Consider the following 24,529-nt stretch of genomic DNA (forward strand, 5'->3'; position numbering starts at 1 on the left):
CAAATTTCATAGTTTCATTTTGACTATTTCGCTACACTGCAAAAAAAAAAAAATACTGAATTACGCATTGATTTATATATTTTTGATACATTTCTATTCTAACTCGATTAAAGTCTTATCATTGTTAATTGTTGCAAAATACTGAACCTCTTATAGATTGCAAAATACTCATTAATCAAAATAAACGGGATAGGTTTGACATAATTACATCCATTAAAATTAAAACAAAAATTAACAACCGGTTATTTGACAACAAAATTTCAAAATCCTACAGAAAATCCAGGAAAATCACTCTTATACTTAAAAGTTAAAACAAATCAACTAATAAAAAACATTAAACTCATTAAAAATTTCAAACCCCTAAATTTGATGGTTAATATTGATTAATTTAAGTTAATTTCGATTAAATAAACTAATAATAGGTGAATAATGGTTCACTAGTAACCCATCACGCGAATTAAAGCCTCAACTATCCTCGGAAGCAAAGAACTCCTAAATGAGTCAAGGAGCCTCCCACCACTAGAGAAAGCAGATTCAGAAGACACCGTAGAAACTTGAATAGCTAATATGTCAAGAGCTGTCTTAGACAAGAACGGGTCCTTGTGACCATTCAACTTCCACCATGCTAGGATATCGAACTACCGAGAGTATGTCTCAACACGCTCGTTCAAGTACTTATCAATTTCATGCCTGCTCAACAACGAGTCATCGGGATCTTAGTCCTCTGTATCAAATTGAGCACTTTGTGCACTTGACTTAGGAGTTGAAGATTGTGGATTTTTGTTGTCAGACTAAATCTTTTAGTAGCTCGGAGAGGCATGGAGGATGATGGCGGTGTGAATAGAGTCAGAGAGGCACAGAGGACGATGGCGATTCCTTGATCTCGAGAGGAACGGCTTGGTCGGAGATGGAGTTTGGGCTAGGTCGCAGTCTCGGAGATTACTTTTTTATTTGGGAATATAAATTAATGGATATTGTCATATTCATATTGGACAGGATGAGATGAAACGAAAGAAGAAAAGAATGGGAAAGGAAAATTCAGAGACATAAATAATTTAGGGTTGTATTTTTTTAAGTAATAAACCGGTCCGGTTTGGACTGCGGTTCAAAAATAAAAACCCGGACCTGACCATTTGTAAGGCGTAGCCGGACCGGACAAGATTGAAAATAAACGTTTTAGACCAGACAAGATTGAAAAAAAAAACGTTTTAAATTGGACCGACGGTCTAAAAACCATTGGTCTGGTCCGGTTTATGATTTTTCTGAGACGACATATTTTGCACCATTGCTTTATCATTAATTTTTGGATAATTTACAAGATTCCACCCTCAAGTTGACGTGTAATAACCCACCCCTATTGTTTGAAAAAACTCATCCGTGCCCTTATAATCTTGCATTTTTGTAGTTGTGCTCCTTCTGTTAAGTATTATTTGTCAACTATCCAGTTTTTATCACTTGTTTGTCATGTGACAGTGAAATTCCGTGAGTTTACTTAAATATCCTTATTATATTTAAAATAAAATAAAAAATGAATAAACAATTAAAGAAAATCAATGTCCATAAGCTTTTCCAATGTGAAGCTCGTTGATATGCAATGAGAGTGGATTGCATAAGCTTTTCAAGACTATCTCTGTGGATTAAGGCGAAAATTATTCCAACACAAATCTGCTATTGAAAATCAAGATTATGGCGTTTATTCAGAAGAAAATCAATTACAGTGGATTGCATAAGCTTTTCCAATGTGAAGCTTGTTGTGGAAAATCAATGTCGATGCTACATTTTATCAAGGCGGAGAGGCTGTGGTATGATGGCAAGGAGCTCGGAAGGTAGCGGAGCTCAATCGGTGGTCATCGAGACCGACGAAAGAAATAGACTGCGTAACTATTTCCAACTGAAAGCTCTCGCTGTGAAGATCACCAAAACACTTTAAATTATCATGGAAACACCATTTTTTGGCGGCGGATTCGGGGCGATGGCTATCAGAATCCGACAGCTTTTCTCGACTTTGAATAGTCGAAATTGATCTACTCGACGACCCGATCAAGGCCCAATCAACAGTTTATGAAACAGAGATTTGGTTGCGGAAATGTCAAAGCTCGAAGAGACGGAGAGAAACCGGCAGCGGCAGAGGGAGGCCGGATTTGGATGGAGTAGAGAGCGTCGATGAACCACTAGCGATCGGAGCAAGATGGCTTGACCGGCGGACATTTTCCGCTGAACGCCACATAGATAAATAAAATAAGGTGACAAAAAAATGGTTGTTGATAGAGTTTAATATTTTTTTAAAGTATATTATGTTTATAATATTACTAAATTACCTTTAAAACATGAATCACGTGCATACACACGTACACGGACGTACACGTACACAATGTTTAAAATATCGATACTCATACTCATACCGAGGTTCTGATTTTACGGATATATCGAGTATCGACGGATATATCGACGGATATTCTATAACAATTTTAATACCGACTACCGATTATATCGGTGATATATCGATTATCGACGGATATATCGACACAAATCCTATAAAAATATATAAAAGGTATAATATATAATTTAATGATACATATAACAATTATATTTTAAATATATATATATATATATATATATATATATATATATATATATATATATATATATATATAAAACATATCTATATATATTTATATCTATATAGATATATACGTAATATACGTAATGAATGAATATATAACATTTATTTAGCTAACAATAAAGTTCACCTTATTATGAAATCAATAAATTTAAAAAAATCACTCCATATAAACCTATGTAGTTCTATGAATTTTAATAAGCAATAATGGGTTTTCATCCTCCCAAGAACTCAAGTTTAAATTTGGTTCCAGTGGCTATTTAGCCATATGAAACGTTAGAATTTTGAAATAGCCAACGTTTCGTTAATATTTTGTAAATAGCCACGTAAATCTATTTACACTATCAAAATAACCAAAAACGCAGAGTGAATTTCTAGTAAATATGACTATTTACGAAATATTTACAAATTTTTTTGGTTATTTACGAAAAATTTACAAAACGTTGGCTAAAACGCAAACGCTTATGTTTATGTGGCTTATATCGCTAAATTTTTGTTTAAATTTTGGGCCTGTTTAGAGCTATGAAAATAGGTATTTCAGGAATAACTTTTCTGTTTTCGCTGTTGTAGGAATGTTTTTTTTTTTATAAAAACGGTATTTCGGGAAGAAAACGATATTTTGACTGTTATATTAGTTTTTTTTTTTTTTTTTTTTTTTTTTTTTTTTTTTTTTTTTTTACCGAACTTCCCATTTTTTCTTGATATCGGGATATATCGTCAGTATTTTGAACCTTGCACGTACATGTACACGTACACGTACACGTGTGACTTTAAATTGGATGGCATCAAAAAAGTTTCACAGAAGCACCATTTTTTGACACGATGCAATATTAGAAAGGCCCGTAAGAGTTTTTCTAAACAGCAGGGGTGACCCGTTACACGTGTTGAAGTGAAGAGGGCAATTGTGTAAGTTATCCTTAATTTTTTTTTATTTCAGAGTATGCGGATCCTTTTATAGCCACAGAAAGATTTTTGTTTTCGGATTCTCGTTTCAGACTTTTACGTTCGAATTTTACGTTCTGCACACAAGGCGTTCGACGAAATGCCGCAAAAAAGATATCTCCCCTCCTAGGCCTCCTCGCCGTGATTTACTGGTATGTACATATATATATATATATATATAGAAAAATTTCATTATCTAGACTCGAAAGTAATGAAAATATCTCAATTAGACCCATTACTTAAAAATATCCAAAATTGGACTTTTATACCAATTTTGGACGAAAATACCCTCAATTCAAATATACACGTTTTCCCATCTCTTTCACTCTCACACTCTCACTTTCTCTCTCTAGCTCTTTCCAAAATTCCGACGCCCACCACACTATTCCGACGCCAAAGACACAAATCCGACCTCCACCACCTCAAATCCGACACCCACCACACCAAATCCGACCGAAACCACCACAAATCCAATCTCCACCACACCACTTCAAGGTCTCAAGCTCTCAAAGTGTCATAACCCAAAATGACAATAAATGTTAGTTTTTTTATGTTTTTTTTTAATGGTTTGATTAGTGTAGGGTTGAAAACATACAAGATTTTAATACTTATTAGTTATTTTAGGTTGATTTGAATGAGATTTAAAGGTAAAACTAGATTTTTTTTTTTTGAAAAACTGGAAATTTTCGATGAATACCATCGGAATTGGTCGGCGAGGTCGGAATTGGTCGGAGAGGTCAGAAAGGGTCGGAATTGGTTGGAGAGGTCGGAATTGGTCGGAATGGGCCGAAAACTGACAGATTTTCTGCTTGAATTTCATCCGAAACGGTCGGATTTCATTGGAAATAACGACAAATTCCGGAAAGTTTAACCTACATCTACCAACTTTATTTATTCTACACAAACTATATCACTAAAGCTATGAAAGATGAATGAACAAGCATACTTACCCATTGTTGATGTCGATTTTTGGATCGATCAACAATCACAAATAATAAAGTGCTAGTGTATGATATTTATTTTAACGGGGTTTCAGAAGACGTCGTACAAAAAACTGTATAAGGACAAAAGACTATAATAAGAGGAAAATATTAATAAACTTTATTGATCGTGAAACTGAATTACAAGGGGACAAAGTGACGAAGTATCGTAGGCGAACTCGGCACTGAAAGCAACAATACTGAAATAATAATTCTGAAAATAAATTCTAAGCTCGTGTGTGCAAATCGACATCTGATCCTCTATTTATAGACGAGGCGGCTCTTCTTTTCGATTACGTCGAGGCCTTGGGACTGACCCTTCCACAGATGTGTCCGAACTTTGTTCGGATGGTTCTGGGTTTGATGGTCGTGGCCCATGAGCAAGGTGTCGATCTCGACGTGATGGACCTAGTCCGTTTATGCGTCGTGAAGAGAAACTTGAAGCACGACCCGAAATGCTTCTATCTTTCGAAGGCGGCGGGCAAGGGAGTGATCTCGGCCCTTCCTTCGAAGGATAAGTATTGGGGTCGGCGATATTTTTATTTTACTTTCAACGAGCATTCTCTCGGGGACCGAGCTCCTCGATTCAAGTCGAAGTGGGCGAGCTCTCCGAGTAGGCCGATTAATTTTATAATTGTCTTTATTCATTCATAGAGGTCGAAATGGTATAGTTGTTTTTAATGTTTTATGCATAATCATTTTTCAGGGAAAATCATAGCACCATCAAGTCCTCAGTTCGCCGGAAAGTTTGAACTTTTACAAGAAGGACGCGGTGAGTGACCTTCTTTTACTAAAGAAAGATTCACTTCGGCTGGACTTTGGCCGACCTCATCTGCAACCTTAGAAGGTTAGTATTCTTAAATTTTGCATTCATCTTTGTCATTGTCATTATATATATATATATATATATATATATATATATATATATATATATTTAGTCGTCGGGGACAACATGAACTCCAATGTTTCTGCTCGCGACGCCCGGCGTAAAAAAAAAGTCTGTTGCCGGGGTCTCTTCCTCGTCTACCACGCAGCCGGTTCCTTCTCAGGAACCCGAAGACGAGATCATCGGGACTCGCAATTCTGGTGATGTCCTGATCGTCAATGTCAAAGACGACGCGGTCCCGGTGGACGTTGAGGCCGCTCAAGGTGATCAAGCCCTCGACTCTGCTCCGGCCGCACCATGCGGAGAGACGGAAAAGTCAGGCGAGCCCTCCAGCGGACCTAGGAAAAGGAAGGACCCGGCTCGTCGAAACGACAGCCGAGAAGAAGAAGGTGAGGGCGAATTGTCCGGAGACGAGGGGAACAAGATGAAGAGGAAGTAGAAGAAGAAGAGCGGCGATGGAGGCGGGGTGTCCGCACCGGCACCCACGGTCGGGGTGGCCAAATCGGTGCCCCTGACCACAGCGGCCAAGGGGAAGTCTTTGGCCACGGCGGCTCGGGCGGCCCAGGAAAGGAGGAGGCCAATATTGGGCAAGGGGAGTCTAGTGGAGACTCATTCGAGTGGGGCGACCGCGGCGAAGTCCGTGAACGAAGTGGGTTCTTCTTCGAAACCGAGGAAGAAGTACAACATCTAATTCAAGTATAACCGCGACACCCTGCTCTGCGACGATTTATACTCGTCCGCCGGGCTCCTCAGGCAGCTCAGTGTCGACATCTTGTCGCTGCCCAAGGTGCCTCTGCTCATCGAGATGGACTGGTATCGTCTCATGGCCCAACAGATCACCTCGGTAAGTCTGAGAGTTTTATTGAGTAGACGGACTGAAAAACTTGGGGATTTTATTTAGATTTTGATTTTATGTCTGTGTTCGCAGCTCTCCCACCAGCTCAACCGTTGTGTGTTCCGATATGAGGAGCATATCAAGAGGGCTCGGGCCGCAGCGGCCAGCTCCGAAGAGGCAAAGAAGAAAACTGATTCCCTCTGCGCCGAGCTCAAAGGGATGGGTGAGAAGGTGACCGAGCTTCAAGAGGACGTTCTGGCCAATAACGCTCTTTTGGCGAGGTCAAAGACGGTGCAGGCCGCCTCAGAGGCGAGGATCAAGGAGCTTGAGGCCCAAGTTGAGAAGGGCAAAAAGGCAATCGACAAATGGGGCATTCACTCAAGAGCGCTTGCCAAGGAGCTTGCGGGGGCCAAGGCTCGGATAAAAAACAATGACAGGGACCTCGCCAGTGCCAGGGAGGAGATCACCAAACTGAAGAGATCGGCCAAGGTCGAGAGAGATAGGGCGGTCCTGGCGGCGAAGAAGGCATCGTCGATGAAGTACCGGGAGCAGATACTAAAATATCGCGCTCAGCGGGAAAAAACTGATGAGGCGATCGTGATTATGAAGAAGTTGGAGCAGTGTCGGGGCAACAACGAGCTGATCACCGAAGTCATCAACAATTCAGCCCCCGACTGGTCGAGCGAACTGGCGGATACCGAGGCAGATTTCACCGACTACGAGCAGGAGCTCGCCGCCGTCGTCATTCCGGTAGTTGAGGATATTCCTTTTACTCCGTATAATGATAGTTCGTCCACCGAAGCTCCAACCGACCCTGAGGTTCCTGTCTTTGATGAGCACGGCTCGATGCTAGGCTTGACCGAAGAGGTTCTCGCCACCATCCCAGAGGCTCAAGAGGATCAACCCTTCACCCCGACCCCGGAGCGTACTGGATGTGAAGCCCCGAACTTGGAGCGAACCGAGCAAGACGCCCCCGGCCAGTCCTGAGTCCAAGCCCGCCATTTTCAAGAAGTTTTATGAATTTGCAATTATTTCTATTTTCTCGTTTCGTTTTTTTGGCCCGTTTGTTTTGGGCGAAACTTTTTTAGTATTTTGAACAATTATAAGGGGCTTCGGTACCCCTATCTTTATTATGCTTTATTTTATTCTTATTATTTATTTTTATATATTTTTTTATTAATTATATTATTTTGTCCAAAACTCATGCATGTGTGATTGTTCGCAAAATTGCCAAGTCCTTCAGATCGCCCAACTAATACTCTGAAATGGCAATTGATCGCGGTCCGAAGTGACTTAAGATCCCCCTGAATTTGGTTAAGTCTTTTAGATTGTCGGTGTCTAAAATGTTTCCCTTACAACTTTAGGGCGAGGTCAGATGATCTTGTTGTATCTTTATAATTCACTAAGTCTTTTAGATTGTAAAAATCTAAAATGTTTCCCTTAAGCCGGAGCGTTGTGATTTTTTCTAAGTCTTTTAGGTCGACTGATGTCTAAAATGTTTCACTTAGGCTTGAGTAATCACCCTTTCGTAGTCAAGTCTCTTAGATGGCCGAGATCTATATTCAATTGGGACGACATGGGCGAGGTCGACTTTATCAAGGGGACGACCTCATGATAGGGCGTTACGTGGAATATCGAGGGGAGGTTTTGGACCTCGCCTGAGTCGAGATGGGATACACTGCGAGCTTGGTCCGGTGTTCAGAGTCCGAGGCGAAGTGCATGTTTTCGTTGTGTGGAGACTGTGCCTTTTTAAAGGCTGCCTACGTACCCTTATACAGGGATCAAGTCGGTCGTAGTTCGATTCTTATTGCTTTCAGCAATAGTATTTCTTTAGGTTCGAGACGTTCCATGACCTCAAAGTCGGGACATCGTCTAGAGTTTCGAGTTCATAGACTCCGGGACGCACAACCTTGGTGACCCTATATGGGCCTTCCCAATTAGCACCTAGTTTTCCGGAGTCAGCCTCAGCGGTGTTTTGGAAGGTTTTTCGGAGGACCAAATCTCTTTCATCAAATCTTCTTTCGTTAACGCCTTTATTGTAGAATCTGGCAATGGATTGCCTATAGTGGGATAGCCGTATCAGGGTTGAGTCCCGCTTTTCTTCTACGAGGTCCAAGGCATCGCACATCAATTCATTATTTTTGAACTCATCCTCCGGCGCGTGCATTACCCTAAGGGTTTGCACTTGGTGCTCGATTGGGATGACTGATTCAACTCCATGGACCAGGGAAAATGGGGTTTCCCCTGTCGGCCTTCGCGGACTAGTTCGGTAAGCCCAGAGCACGCCAGGTAGTTCTTCTGTCCACCATCCTTTCTTAGTATCGAGCATTTTCCTTATGGAATCTACTATGGGCTTGTTTGTAGCTTCCGCGTGTCCATTCCCTTGAGGATATCGAGGTGTCGACATCCTCAACTCAATGTTATTGTGGAAGCAAAAGTTCCTAAATTTTTTTGATATGAACTATGACCTGTTGTCCGTTATGATCTCGTGGGGAGTTCCATGTCTACAGATTATATTTTTCCAGATGAATGATGTGACGTCGACATCTTTTATCAAGACAAAACCGCCTGCTTCCACCCATTTTGAAAAATAATCTGTTATGATTAATAAAAATCTTAGTCCGCCAGGGGCGACCGACATTGGTCCCACGATGTCCATAGACCATTTCATGAATGGGTATGGTGCCGAGATGGAGGACAACTCTTCCGTGGGTCTTTTTATGTTAGGGGCATGACGTTGGCATTGGTTGCAGCGGCGCGAGTGTGCCTCGTAGTCTGCCAACATGATCGGCCAAAAGTAGCCTTGCCTCTTTATTTTGATAGCGAGCGCTCGCCCGCCCGCGTGATTTCCGCATTCTCCTTCGTGCACGTCTTCTAGGATTTGCTTAGATTTCTCCATCCCGACACACTTGAGGTAGGGTCCTGCGAAGCTTCTCTTAAACAGGCTTCCGTCTATGATGCAAAATCTCGCGCTTCTCTGCATGAGTTTGCGTTTTGCCATCTTATCGGATGGGACCGTACCAGTCGTGAAGTGATGCAATATTTCATCTCTCCAATCCCCCCTTCTATTGTTATGACTGCGATAACGGTCATGGCAATGGAAGATTGTTTGATTGTTTCGACTGGTATGACCCTTTTGAGGTCCGAGTCCGAGGTAGATGCCAAGGCAGCCAACGCATCTGCCGAAGTATTCTCACCTCGGGGGATCCGTGTCAGGGAGAATTCTTCGAAATGTTTCGTTAGATCTTTTACGACTTTTAGGTAAGCTTCCATTCGGTCATCCCTAGTCTCGTATTCCCCGGAGTATTGGTTTGCTACGAGTTGAGAATCGTAGAAAACTTCCACTTTCTTTGATCTGACTGCAGTGGCCACCTAAGTCCGGCGATTAGTGCTTCGTACTCGGCTTCGTTGTTTGATGCAACGAAGTCGAGCCTGAATGATTGTTCTATAGTCTCACCGTGAGGGGATAGGTGTATTCCTACTCCTGCCCCTTGCTTTGACGATGCCCCATCCACTTTGAGTGTCCAGGTGCCTTCGACTTTGGTCACGGCGGGGCCTTCCCTTGGGAGTTCGATGATGAAGTCCGCCAAAACTTGCGATTTTGCGGATATCTTCATTCGGTACTCAATATCGTATTCGCTCAGTTCAACGGCCCACTTAGTTAACCTTCTCGATTGATTGAGGCTGTGTAGGAAACTTCTAAGCGGATGCGATGTCATTACTATTATGGTGTGAGATTTGAAATATGGCCGAAGTTTCCGCGCGGCGGAAACGACCGCCAAGGCCAACTTTTCCATAACAGGATATCGAGTTTCAGCGTCGACTGACGACTTGCTTGTATAGAAGATTGGTAGTTGGTCCCCTTGTTCTTCTCTGACGAGTACTCCACTAACGGCCGCTTGGGATACTGCGACGTACAGGTAGAGCGGCTCCCCCGCAACGGGTTTTGCTAAGATCGGGGGCGTCGATATATACTCTTTCAATCTTTTGAACGCCTCTTCGCACTTGTCGTCCCATTCGAGCTTCTTGTTTCCTTTAAGGAGTTGGTAGAAAGGGAGACATTTGTCCGTGGACCGAGATATGAAGCGGTTGAGGGCAGCAATGCGTCCCGTCAACCTCTGAACTTCACGCCTATTACGGGGTGAAGGCATTTCTCGCAATGCGTGCAGTTGATCCGGGTTAGCATCAATTCCTCGTTGGGTAACTAAATATCCAAGGAATTTACTAGATGAGACTCCGAATGAACATTTAGTGGGATTGAGTTTCATTTGGTACTTATTCAATACCTCAAAACATTCCTCCAAATGCCCTATATGGTAGTTTTCCCTTAGGGACTTTACGAGTATGTCGTCGATATATACTTCCATCGTTTTCCCTATCTTTTCTTTGAACATTTCGTTGACTAGCCTTTGGTAGGTGGCGCCAACGTTTTTTAGTCCAAAGGGCATGACCTTGTAGCAGTACGTGCCTCGGTCGGTGATGAAAGCTGTCTTTTCTTGATCGTCTGGATGCATCAGGATTTGGTTATATCCTGAGAATGCGTCCATGAACGACATGATCTTATGTCCCGCAGTTGCTTCGACTAGCTGGTCGATATGAGGCAACGGGAAGCTGTCATTGGGGCATGCTTTATTCAAATCAGTGAAATCAACGCGTACCCTCCATTTTCCATTTTTTTCTTCACGATGACAGTGTTTGCCAGCCAATCAGGATATTTTACTTCGTGTATTGAATCTGCACTGAGCACTCTTTCAACTTCGCCGTTGACGACCCGTGCCCTGTCGGGACCGAGCTTTCGTCTTTTTTGTTTTACAGGTTTAAAACTAGGATCGACGTTAAGTTGGTGAGACGTAACGTCGATGCTTATTCCTAGCATATCTTCGGTTGACCAGGCGAAGGTGGACTTGTTTCGTTTTAAGAAACAGATCAGCTCTCGCTTGATACCACCTTTAAGCTTGGTTCCGATTCCGACACACTTGGAAGGATCGGAGCCATCGAGCTGTACTTGGATTGTCATCTCGGTATTCATCGCATCGAGGGAGTCGGGTTCTTCTAGTGCAGAAACGCTCTCGGCCGACTCCACGTTCATTAATTGCTATTGTTCTTCTTTAAACGCTTTAACGCAATGCTTGTGGCTAGTGAGATAGCAGCTGCGGGAGATTGCCTGATTGTCTCGGATCTCTTTTATCCCCTCAGGCGTAGGGAAGCGAATACATTGATGAAAGGTTGAGGGCACAGCCCTCATCCTATGTATCCATGGTCTTCCCAAGATAATATTTTAGGGGGAGAGACAGTCTAGTACTTGGAATTCTACTATTTTATTGATTCCACTTGTTTTTACGGGCAACCTGATCGTTCCTAAGGATGGAGTAGTTGACCCATTGAACCCTGTCAATTGGGTTTGTTCTCTTTCGATCTCGTCCTCGCTGATTCCCATCCTGGCCAGGGTATCTTTGAAGATAAGATCTACGGAGCTGCCTCCATCGATTAGGACTCTTGCGACCTCACAGTTTGACACGTCAATCGTGATTACGATGTTGGAATTGACCTAGGGTTTAAGAAAAAGTTTAACGCTTCGGTAAGCGGCGGAATTTTAAAAATTTTCTTTTGACAAGTAAAACGATTTTACTAACCTATACAAAGAGCAAGCACATGTAAATAAAAACTATTATGAGCATAAAAGATTACTAACCTTTTTAGAAGCTTGAACGTTGAAAAGCTTTTGGAAAGTTGCAACGTTCGTCTCCCCCCTCGCAGCACGTCTCTCTTCTTTCTTCGGCAACACGAGCAACCACGATAGTTTCTATCACTAAATCACTCGAGAGAAAAGGAATTAGTGAGTGGGCACTTTTAAACACAACGGCTCAAGAACAAGTCCTAAAGTCGAAGAGCTAAAAACGCTAGGTCAAATGAGGACCTAGGAGCCAAAACATAAAAAGGGAAATTGACTAGAGAGAAAGAGAGAGAGGAGTCGGCCAAGCTAGAGAGAGAAGCTCTCAAATCTCTAAAACTTGGGATTGATGAAATGTGAAGAATGAAGGCTCTATTTATAGGAAAGGTTTCACATTCAATAAGGTAGTTTCCTCTTTTATAGAATATCACATATTCATGAGCAAATATTGCCCATTACCCTCTTAAGTCACACGGCCAACAAGGCTTCTAGAAGCCCTTGGATTTGTTTCCTATTTTGTTCTCTTATGCCTTGGCCGAATTTCCTTATGGCATGCATAGGAAATTTGTTTTCTCTTTTTCTTTTGGCAAGTATCTTGATACATTTATGCACAAAATATTCTCTCTTTCTTGCTTAGGGTTAGACGCCCAACGTAAATCTAGAAGGAGCTTCTAAAAGCTTCTTCATTTGTTCATGACAACATGAGAAAGGCCCATTAAGAATTTTCAATAAAATTTTTATGAAATGAAATTAATCAACAAGGCCCAATTAAACCAATTTTGGCCGAGTGGTCTTAAGTCATCAAATGACCTTGTCAAAAAATTTATTGACATTCATTTCATCTTATGTCCAAAAGGACAAAAATACCCTTTTGACAATTTTCATAAAACTTGTCTCGTTCTTGTTTTGACTTAGCTTATAGTTTAACTATTCCTACTCGATATGATTTGTGACAGTGACCTCATGGATCCAAATGAACAAAGCTTGAGCTAAACACTTGGACTCAAGAGTTCACAAACCTTTTCCAAGTTTAGCTTAATGTCAATTGACTCCACTAAAGAGTTGACACTGAAATTCTCTCGGTTCAAATGAATATATTTTCTACTCAAGAATTCAAAAAAATTATGATGAGCGGATCCACTGAATATTATCTATGTTTACTCTTCATGAATATCATCAGCTAGTCGGGATTTGTGAAATTACCATTTTACACTTCTAGCTGTTATTTCCTCAACTCCTTTGTCGCTTGTGAATAAGTTAGAAACAATGTATTGACGAGGAGCTAACAAGTCACATTGTTTCATCCAAAAGAGTCAAGGCTCAATTTAGACACTGGCCAGTTCATTTATTCACATTCCAAGGAACAAAGCATGAGGTGATATACATTGCATTTCAGCAATCTTGTACATGGATTCCATATCTATGAGAACTTCACAAAGTTACTCATGACATTCTCACAACTTAGTACTTCACCAATAGGCCCTGTTCAGAATCACATAGTGAGTCCAAACTCTGACTTTCTCAAATGAGAATACGTAAGCTGTGAAATGGCATGTCTCATTTCAGGATTAAGGTAAGCACGATGCAATTCATACGTAGTGACTTCGAGACATAAGAGGTTAAATGGTTTGTTCTTATTTTGTCTCTAGAAGTGCACTGGTCAATTCAGTACCTACAGAAGATACCTAGAAGAACTATAGAGTCTCCAACTCTCAATGTCCCATAACCAGACATCATAGATTCTCCTAACAATCGTACTGAGGTTAATAGTCATTTGACCCTTAGATTGCGAATATATCGTTTTTAAGTAAACTACGAAGAGTTTTTTTCATGCAAATCAACATTTGTCTCTTCGTAAGTTGTTAAGTTTGTTTATGGACTAAAGACTAATGTTTTATCATAAAGCTTCAAACAGACAAGAAAGAATGAATGAACGTTTCAAGTTTTTATTAATGAATAAGCAATTACAAGCATGAGTCTTCGTGAGACTTTATTACATCAAATGTACAAAATAAAGACTACAACTCTTCTTGTGGGCACCATTGACAACAAACTCCCACTTCACTCAAAAAAGATGTGTGTAGTCCTTCATGCCTAATCCCTCTCGATGTTGGTCGAAGACCTTGTTAGCCAGGGCCTTGGTGAATGGATCTTCTAGGTTGTCCACCGTTGAGATCTTCTTCACTTCCACGTCTCCACGCTGCACGATCTCTCAAATCAAATGGTATTTCCTCTCAATATGTTTAGAGCGCTTATGGCTTCGAGGTTCCTTTGAGTTAGCAACAGCCCCACTATTATCACAATAAAGGGTTATTGGCTCGTCGACGTTTGGAACAACTTCCAAATACTTAAGGAATTTTCTAAGCCATACAGCCTCTTTGGATGCTTCACAAGTAGCCACATATTATGCTTCCATTGTGGAGTCAGCAATGCAAGATTGCTTAATACTCCTCCACACAACAGCTCCACCATTAAGGATGAACACAGATCCCGAAGTGGATTTCCTGGAATCCTTATCTGCTTGAAAATCGGAGTCGGTATATCCCGTCATAGTCAGGTCAGTACCTGAGTATGTAAGCATCAAGTTCCTAGTTATTCGAAGATACTTAAGAACATGCTTAACAGCAATCCAGTGCTCGGGTTCAGGGTTGGATTGGAAACGGCTAACTACGCCAACGGTGAAACATATATCAGGTCTAGTGCAAAGCATAGCATACATGAGGCTTCCTACGGCAGAGGCGTAAGGAATTTTCCTCATGTCTTCAATCTCTTGTGCAGTCTTGGGAGACTGGTCCTTAGAGAGTGAGACTCCATGCCTAAAGGGTGTTTGGCCCTTCTTGGAGTCTTGCATCGAGAAGCGATCCATCACCTTATCAATATAAGATGCTTGAGAGAGCGACATGGTCCGGTTTTTCTGATCTCGAAAGATTTGGATCCCCTGAATGTACACGGCTTCTCCTAGATCCTTCATATCGAATTGCTTTGCTAACCAGACCTTAACCTCAGATAATTTACCCACATCGTTACCTATGAGTAATATATCATCGACATATAGTACCAGAAACACAACTTTGCCTTCGTGTATTAACTTGTAAACACAAGGCTCATCTATTGATTGTTCAAAGCCGAAGCTTTTCACAGTTTCATCGAATCTAATATTCCATGACCTAGATGCTTGCTTGAGTCCATATATGGACTTAAGTAACTCACAAACCTTGGTCTCTTGACCTTTTTTCCACGAAACCGTCTGGTTGAGCCATGTAAATGCGCTCGTCAAGATTGCCATTCAGGAAGGCTGTCTTGACATCCATTTACCAGATCTCATAGTCGAGAGTTGCAGCTATGGATAGGAGTATGCGGATGGATTTAAGCATCGCAACTGGCGAGAAGGTTTCTTCATAGTCAATCCCTTCTTGTTGGGTATAACCCTTAGCCACAAGTCGTGCTTTGAACATCTCGACGTTCCCATCCGGACCCCTTTTCTTCTTGTATATCCACTTACACCCTACAGGTTTAATCCCTTCAGGAATGTCTATAAGTTTCCAGACTTTGATGACATACATCGAGTGCATTTCAACTTTCATGGCGTCAAGCCAAAGGTTTGATTCAGAACAAGCCATTTCATGGCTATAGGAAACAGGGTCATCCATGTCAGAGACGGCTACGAGAGAGTCTCCATAGGACATGTACCTATCGGGCTTTTGAGTAGCCCTCCCACTACGTCAAAGTACTACTTGACGAGATTCTGATGAGTTAGGCTGTGTTTCAGTTGGGGTAAGAACAGTTCTTACAGATGAGGTAGAAGCTTCCTCACCCAACTTTTCTTCAAGCACAATTTTGCTTCTAGGTTTTGCATCCTTCATGAAGTCCTCCTCAAGGAAACGAGCATTCGTGCTAACAAAAGTCTTATCGTCCTCGGGACTATAGAATGTGAAATCTTTGGTTTCCTTTGGATATCCAACGAACAGACACAATTCTGACCTACTAGTCAACTTGCTAGTCTTTTGCCTTAACACGTGTGCAGGGCATCCCCAAATTTTGATGCGGCCAAGATTTACTTTACGACCAGTCCATCGTTCATAAGGAGTACCAGGAACCGTTTTGGACGAAACTTGGTTCAGAATGTAAGCGGCTGTTTCGAGGGCATATCCCCAAAAGTAAAGATGGAGTGATGAGTAACTCATCATTGATCTAACCATCTTCATAAGAGTTCGGTTTCTTCTCTTTGAAACTCCGTTTTGTTGAGGTGTGCCAGGTGCGGTAAGCTGAGAAGCGATACCTTCTTCTTTAAGAAAGTCATCGAACTCTCCAAACATATACTCACCACCTCGATCAGATCGAAGGGTTTAGATCACTTTGCTAGTTTGCTTTTCCACTAAAGCCCTAAAGACCTTAAATACGTTAAAGGTCTCGGATTTGTGTTTGAGCAAATAGACAAAACCATATCGCGAGTAATCATCGGTGAAGGTAACAAAGTATTCGTATCCTCCACGTGCCTGTTGGTTGAGCGGACAACATACATCATAATGTACTAGTTCCAGCAACTCAGTGGCTCTTCGACCCTTATCGGAGAAATGTTGCTTAGTCATTTTTCCTTCTATGCAGGATTCACAAGTAGGTAGTGAACCTATTGCAAAGGCTTAGAGTGGACCATCCCTCACAAGTCTCTTAATCCTATCTAGACTGATATGACCAAGTCTTAAGTGCCAAAGGTATGTTGATTTTGTTAGATCGGAGGATTCAGAAAGTTTGATCCTCTTTGGCTCCCTAATTAGATCGTTATCTATTTCGGTGTCTAAGAGAGAAGGTTGAGTGGGATAAATGTAAAAAAGACCATTCTTCATACATGCATCAGTGACAAAAGAATTTGAAAAAGAAATACGAATTTCATTCTTTATAAACTTTAAATAATAATCTTGCTCTAAAAGTTGAGCAACAAATATTACGTTTTTCTCAAAGGAATGAACATAATAAACATTATTCAAATTTAAAGTGTGATCTTCAAAAGATATCGTCACGGATCCCACAGCCTTCGCAGACACCACGCTCCCATCACCCCACTTGAAGCAGAAGTCGCCATCCTCTAAGCTTTTGCTTTTCCTAAAACCAGTTAAGGAGCAGCAAATATGGTTAGTAGCAGCGGAGTCAATAATCCATGATGATACATTATCAGCTACTAAACAAGCTTCAGTAATAAGTACAATACCTTTTACTTTGGTTTTGAGGTAGGCAGGACAGTTCCTACGCCAGTGACCAGGCTCATTGCAGTGGTGGCACTTGTCGTTAGACTTGTCCACCTTCGGAGCCTTTGGCGCCTTCTTCTTTATTTGAACCTTAGGTTGGTTCTTCTTCTCGGCCTTGCGAGGTCTCTTCTTAGATCCAGAGGTGGAGGCAGTAGCATGTACCTCTCCTTGAGCCCTATTTTTTCATAGTGAGTCCCTCAGCGGTTTGAAGCTTCTTCATAAGCTTGGTAACAGTGTACTCTATCTTGTTCATGGAGTAATTCAGCTTGAAGGTATCAAAAGACTCAGTGAGAGTTTCCAAGATCATGTCTATTTTAGTCTCCCCATCAATCTCAGATCCAAGGATCTCCATTTCGTTTAGATAGCTAATGATCAGCATCATATGATCTCTAACGGGAGTCCCAGCCTTCATGCGATAGTTCATAAACTGTCGGACCGCTTGTTGCCTAGCTTGACGTCCTTGACTTCCAAACATCTCATAGAGATTGTAGAGCATATCGGTGGAAGTCTCGATATCACGATGTTGTTGTTGCAACACATTGTTCATAGATGCTAAAATATAGCACCTCGCAATCTCATCGGATCGAAGCCAGGCCGCCAGGGCGTCTTTTTCCTCTTGTGCCGAATCTTCATTCGTTTGAGGACAGGGGGTGGTGAGAACCCATTTGTGCTTGTCGACAGTAAGGACTATGTTGAGGTTACGTTTCCAGTCGATGTAATTGTCGCCTTCGAGTTTATTCGAGGAAAGAATGGTTGGGAGAGAGTTGAGAGACATAATGCCTATAAAAGTTGAAACGAGTTTATGATTAGTCTTTGGTTTAGGATTTAAGTTTTGTTTAAGACTTGATAAAATCCAAAGGTGTTATAAACCAAACGATAATTTACTCCCTCAAGAGAAGGCCGCAAAAAATCTCCATTTATAAGTAAATGACACATCATTAATGCTTATCCAAGATGTCAATACACCAATTTTGACTAGCCACCTTTTAAATTGGTTTGATCACTCACATCCTTTCGCAGAGCCTCAAGGGAGGATTACTAGGGATTGAGCCTAAGTGTGCAACCAACCACTTAGTCCAAAAGGTCAACTTTGAAAAACAATCCCCCAAGGGGAGGCCTTGTCATCATCATTTCACTCTCGGACGTAGCTCATTGAGCAATGATCGAAGCAAAAACGCCTTAGAGTACTCCCATTTAAGAGAGGGCCACAACAGCGGCTCTTAGTCTCACGTTAATTGCTTCTTTCATTAGTGTTGGGGATCGTGGGTTACAAACAACAAGTATAACCCTCCCACTTAGTTTTTGGAGTTGGTACATCAACTCTTATAAGTTCGGAAACGGTTTTCCTAGTTATAGAGCGATAGAGCGGACAACTAGAAAAGAATCCTAGAAGTTCATGTTCAGAGCAGTGTTAGTGCATAAAGGCACAAGGTACATACTCGGATCTTTTCCTATTTTCTATTCGGGGAAAGTGCATGAGAGAAGTGTGAACTTCAACTCACTCGAACACTTGGAAGTTTGAGATTACATATCTTTTTATTTTCGGCTTGTCTACGAAAAGACCTCCCACTCAAATTTTCAAGAGCATATAGATTTTGAACATATGTGATATAGATATAGTTTTGAAAACATTTTGAAAACGTATTTGATTTCGATGACAAAATATTTTCAAGTTTGAAAACGAAAACGGTTTTTCAAAATTCAAACTAGTTTTGTAAAAATTCAATTTCAATTAAACTTTCAAAAATCAAAACATTTTAATCTTTCACATTATGTTTATAATCTTATAAAAAAACATTTTTGCTCAAGAAAATTTTCTCATTAGAGTTCTATAACTCATGGTAGTGGGGCTGAAAATCCGGATTTCTAAAAAACTAGACTTTCGGGACAACCGCACACCTTGGAGTAAAATCACCATAACTGGCGGCTCTGATGTCCTTTTGGTGGAATTGGAAAGAGGACAGACAGAGCTTTAATTTGATTCAAGAATCATTAAATTTAGATTTCTGAGCAGAGAGTTATGTCACTTTTACTGCGGGTTTTACTCCAGCTCGAAGAAAACATAAATAATTAAAGTTCGGTCTTTTAGTGCGTAAAAAGAATTGAGTGTAACGGAACGTTTTAGGAAGTTGTTAAGGCTTTTATTTATGTTTTATTAACATGGTAATAACATGATATAAAAGAAATAACAATAAGCATAAAATGATTAAAGTAAATAAAAGAAACTAGTAAGACAAGAAAACTAGTCACAAAATTTACTCGAAATTTTCTCAAACTTTTAAAACACGTTTTTCAATATAAAAAATTAAAAACTTTTAGAACTGATTCTAATGTGTTTTAATAACATCCCGAACTCATAGAAAATCAACATGATTTTTAATTTAAAGGCAAGAGCAATAAATTAAAAAAAAATCTAAGATAACAATTCTAACTTGTCACAAAATTAGTAAACTTTCCAAAACGATTTTCAAGCTCATATTTTAATTACATGTACATGCATATCTTTGACCATAGCTCTGATACCATTTGTTGGAATTGATCTAGGGTTTAAGAAAAAGTTTAACGCTTCGGTAAGCGGCGGAATTTTAAAAATTTTCTTTTGACAAGTAAAACGATTTTACTAACCTAGACAAAGAGCAAGCACATGTAAATAAAAAATATTATGAGCATAAAAGATTACTAACCTTTTTAGAAGCTTGAACGTTGAGAAGCTTTTGGAAAGTTGCAACGTTCGTCTCCCCCCTCGCAGCACGTCTCTCTTCTTTCCTCGGCAACACGAGCAACCACGATAGTTTCTATCACTAAATCACTCGAGAGAAAAAGAATTAGTGAGTGGGCACTATTAAACACAACGACTCAAGAACAAGTCTTAAAGTCGAAGAGCTAAAAACGCTAGGTCAAATGAGGACCTAGGTGCCAAAACATAAAAAACGAAATTGACTAGAGAGAGAGAGAAGAGTCGGCCAAGCTAGAGAGAGAAGGTCTCAAATCTCTAAAACTTGGGATGGATGAAATGTGAAGAATGAGGGCTCTATTTATAGGAGAGGTCTCACCTTCAATAAGGTAGTTTCCTCTTCTATAGAATATCACATATGAGCAAATATTGCCCATTACCCTCTTAAGTCACACGGCCAACAAGGCTTCTAGAAGCCCTTGGATTTGTTTCCTATTTTGTTCTCTTATGCCTTGGCCGAATTTCCTTATGGCATGCATAGGAAATTTGTTTCCTCTTTTTCTTTTGGCAAGTATCTTGATACATTTATGCACAAAATATTCTCTCTTTCTTACTTAGGGTTATGCGCCCAAGGTATCTCTAGAAGGAGCTTCTAGAAGCTTCTTCATTTGTTCATGACAACATGAGAAATGCCCATTAAGAATTTTCAATAAAATTTTTATGAAATGAAATTAATCCACAAGGCCCAATTAAACCAATTTTGGCCGAGTGGTCTTAAGTCATCAAATGACATTGTCAAAAAATTTATTGACATTCATTTCATCTTATGTCCAAAAGGACAAAAATACCATTTTGACAATTTTCATAAAAATTGTCTCGTTCTTGTTTTGACTTAGCTTATAGTTTAACTATTCCTACTCGATATGATTTGTGACAGTGACCTCATGGATCCAAATGAACAAAGCTTGAGCTAAACACTTGGACTCAAAAGTTCACAAACCTTTTCCAAGTTTAGCTTAATGTCAACTGACTCCACTAAAGAGTTGACACTGAAAATCTCTCGGTTCAAATGAATTTATTTTCTACTCAAGAATTCAACCAAATTATAATGAGCGGATCCACTGAATATTATCTATGTTTACCATTCATGAATATCATCAGCTAGTCGGGATTTACGAAATTACCATTTTACCCTTCTAGCTATTATTTCCTCGACTCCTTTGTCGCTTGTGAATAAGTTAGAAACAATGTATTGACGAGGAGCTAACAAGTCACATTGTTTCATCCAAAAGAGTCAAGGCTCAATTTGGACACTGGCCAGTTCATTTATTCACATTCCAAGGAACAAAGCATGAGGTGATATACATTGCATTTCAGCAATCTTGTACATGGATTCCAAATCTATGAGAACTTCACAAAGTTACTCATGACATTCTCACAACTTAGTACTTCACCAATAGGCCCTGTTCAGAATCACATAGTGAGTCCGAACTCTGACTTTCTCAAATGAGAATACGTAAGCTGTGAAATGGCATGTCTCATTTCAGGATTAAGGTAAGCACGATGCAATTCATACGTAGTGACTTCGAGACATAAGAGGTTAAATAGTTTGTTCTTATTTTGTCTGTAGAAGTGCACTGGTCAATTCAGTACCTACAGAAGATACCTAGAAGAACTATAGAGTCTCCAACTCTCAATGCCCCATAACCAGACATCATAGATTCTCCTAACAATCGTACTGAGGTTAATAGTCCTTTGACCCTTAGATTGCGAATATATCGTTTTTAAGCAAACTACGAAGAGTTTTTTCATGCAAATCTACATTTGTCTCTTCGTAAGTTGTTAAATTTGTTTATGGACTAAAGACTAATGTTTTATCATAAAGCTTCAAACAGACAAGGAAAAATGAATGAACGTTTCAACTTTTTATTAAGGGTTATTAAGTTATATAGCCATACGGATATAATGGATTGAGATATAGCCTACCTTTAGTTAATTTCTTGTAAATAGCCAAGTAAACTTATTAACATATTAATAAAAGAGTTATTTAACACAACCAAACATATATTTTAGGTAGTTAATAGGCTGCACGTATGCAAGTTGGCTATTTACAAAGTATTTACCAAAGGTTGGCTAATTTACAATTCCTATAGTTTAGGTGGCTTACGTAGCCAATTTTTTGTTTTATTAATGAATAAGCAATTACAAGGAAGAGTCTTCGTGAGACTTTATTACATCAAATGTACAAAATAAAGACTACAACTCTTCTTGTGGGCACCATTGACAACATACGAGTGCGTCGTCGTGCGGATTGGTTGTCCCTATGGCTTCTTTTTCGGAGAACGAGATTTGAACGTTTTGTTCCGGTCTGATTCTGGTGGTCTGGTTACTCAACTGACGTTGATATGCTTTGATTGAGTTGACCGTTCCGTTGCAAAACTTTAAGCCGCCCATTATGAAGTCAACTCTATGTTTTGCGATGGTCGGTGGGGAACTCTGTTCCCCTTCCTCAACAGGTCTTGATCTCTTGGGGGAGAGGTTGCCGCTTCCTCTATTGTTGTTGTTGAAGACCTTCTTCTTTGGCGGGGGTCCTAGATCAACGTCTTTTAGTTCCACTTTTGCATATTTTTCTGCTAGAGCCTTGCGCATGGTTTCACAATTAACCGTGTCGTGTCCATTTTTTTGCCTGGGGACCTCCCTCCTTAATATTCATCGATATATATATTGCCGAACTTAACCTGCCATTCAGCAATATTGTTAAACTTTGGAAAGGAGCAAAGGTAGTTAAAAAGTTTCAAATACTTTCTTTCTTATGGGCTATTATTATAACCATCTTGTTTTCATTGCGATATCCCTTTTGACCAATACCATATCCCAAAAAGACACACAAAGCAGATTTATGAGACAATTTATCGCGCTCGACGTGAGGTCAAAGCACGAAATAAGTGGAACCAAACACACGCAAAAAGGCATAATCATGGACATTGCCAAACGATTTTTCAAAGGGGGACAAACCTGAATTGTGAGCGGTAGGAATTCTATTTATGACAAAGGCAGCGGTATGGATAGCCTCCCCCAAAAACTACTTGGAACCTTGGTGGACAATAAAAATGAGCGAGCGGTATCAACAAGATGACGGTGTTTCCTTTCGGCAACACCGTTTTGCTGAGGTGTGTCAGTGCATGAGGTTCGAAGAATGGTCCATTCAGAAGCAAGTAACTGGCAATAAACGTTAGAAGTATATTCACCCCCTAAATCACAACGAAAGCATTTAATGACAGCAGAATTTGTATTTTAACGAGAGCTCTAAATTCACGATAAATACCCATAAAATCATAACTACGTTTCATAAGATAAACCCAAGTGTAACGAGTCAAATCATCAATAAAAGAAAGGTAAAATCTAGAACCACCCTGAGTAGATACAGGGGCGGGTCCCCACACATAAGAATGCACGATATCAAAAGGAGCAATAGATGACGAAACACTGTTTTGAAATGGTAAAGGTGATAATTTTGCAACTTTACAACCACTACAATCAGAAATATCATGGGAGTTCAAATGACCTAAAGGTTCCGTAGAAACCAAAAAACGCAAACGAGACGCTGAAACATGACCTAAACGAGAATGCCATAAATAAAAGTCAGATGATAAATGACTCAAACGAAAAGAAGATAAATCCACACTAGAGGCAGCCACATCCGATACTTTGAGTTCAACCAAGAATAGAGTCCCCCCTACTTACGGCCCGTCCCAATCACCGTCAAAGATCGCGGATCCTGAATAGAACAAGTGGAAGAAGAAAAGGTGACTAACAAACCAGAATCACACAATTGGCTGATAGACACAAGATTCATAGCAAGACTAGGGATATAGTAGACATCAGGAAGCGAAATATGAGATGTGATAGTAGAACCAACACACTCCGATGGCATAGGAGTGCCATCAGTGGTCACAATGGGAAGAGATGAATGACAAGACAATGACACAAAATATGGAAAATGGGGGGACATATGGTTGGAGGCACCTAAGTCAAGTATCAACACGAAGGATGGTATACCTGTGACTGACGATGAGGACAAACCTTTAGAGGAAGAGGCATACATGGCATGAGGTTGCGAGGCAATAAACTGCTAGAACTGTTCAAATATGTACGGATCCATAGATGGAGCAACAACATCGTTGGTGAGCTGAGCTACCCACGAAGCTGTCAGACGGGGTGCCTACGGCTGGGATAGACATTGTTGTTGTTGTTGTTGAGGTGGTCATTGTGGATGCTGAGGTGGTCGTTGTTGCTGCTGCGATTTACCTTTGCCCAACAAGAGTGGACACTGAGTCTTCCAATGCTCATTCTCCTTACCTCTGCTCTGATATCAATATTCGTATATATATATATATATATATATGTATATATATATATAAGTCATTATTATTATTATTAGAATAAATTCCATTTTTACCCCTTGGACTCGTACCTCAGTTACATTTCGCCCCCTGGACTCAAAAATGTTACAAAACTCAACTCACAACTCAAACACGTGTTACAAGGCCCCACTTCCGTCAGTATTTGGACGTTAAGTTTCACGTTTTGATGACGTGGTAAGATTTAAAAGGGTATACTAATATTTTCTATTATTCTAAATACTTTTAAGATTTAAATATTGTTATCAGATATATTA

At 40.3% G+C, this 24,529-nt stretch overlaps 1 protein-coding gene across 1 annotated transcript; it reads right to left on the bottom strand.

The window, feature by feature from the left end:
* Positions 1 to 8,076: 8,076 nt before the first annotated feature.
* Positions 8,077 to 8,670, bottom strand: LOC149393206 (uncharacterized). Its single transcript, XM_089617940.1, has one exon. The coding sequence runs from the start codon at positions 8,668 to 8,670 to the stop codon at positions 8,077 to 8,079; it is 594 nt and encodes a 197-aa protein (XP_089474066.1).
* Positions 8,671 to 24,529: the final 15,859 nt, after the last annotated feature.

This window comes from Urtica dioica, chromosome 6, assembly GCF_054948205.1.
Source record: "Urtica dioica subsp. dioica isolate 48M chromosome 6, U.dioica_male_clone48M_v1_H2, whole genome shotgun sequence".
Lineage (NCBI taxonomy): Eukaryota > Viridiplantae > Streptophyta > Magnoliopsida > Rosales > Urticaceae > Urtica > Urtica dioica.

Coding starts and splice junctions, on each gene's coding strand:
- LOC149393206 (XM_089617940.1), bottom strand. CDS start 8,670: ATGTCGACACCTCGATATCCTCAAGGGAATGGACACGCGGAAGCTACA.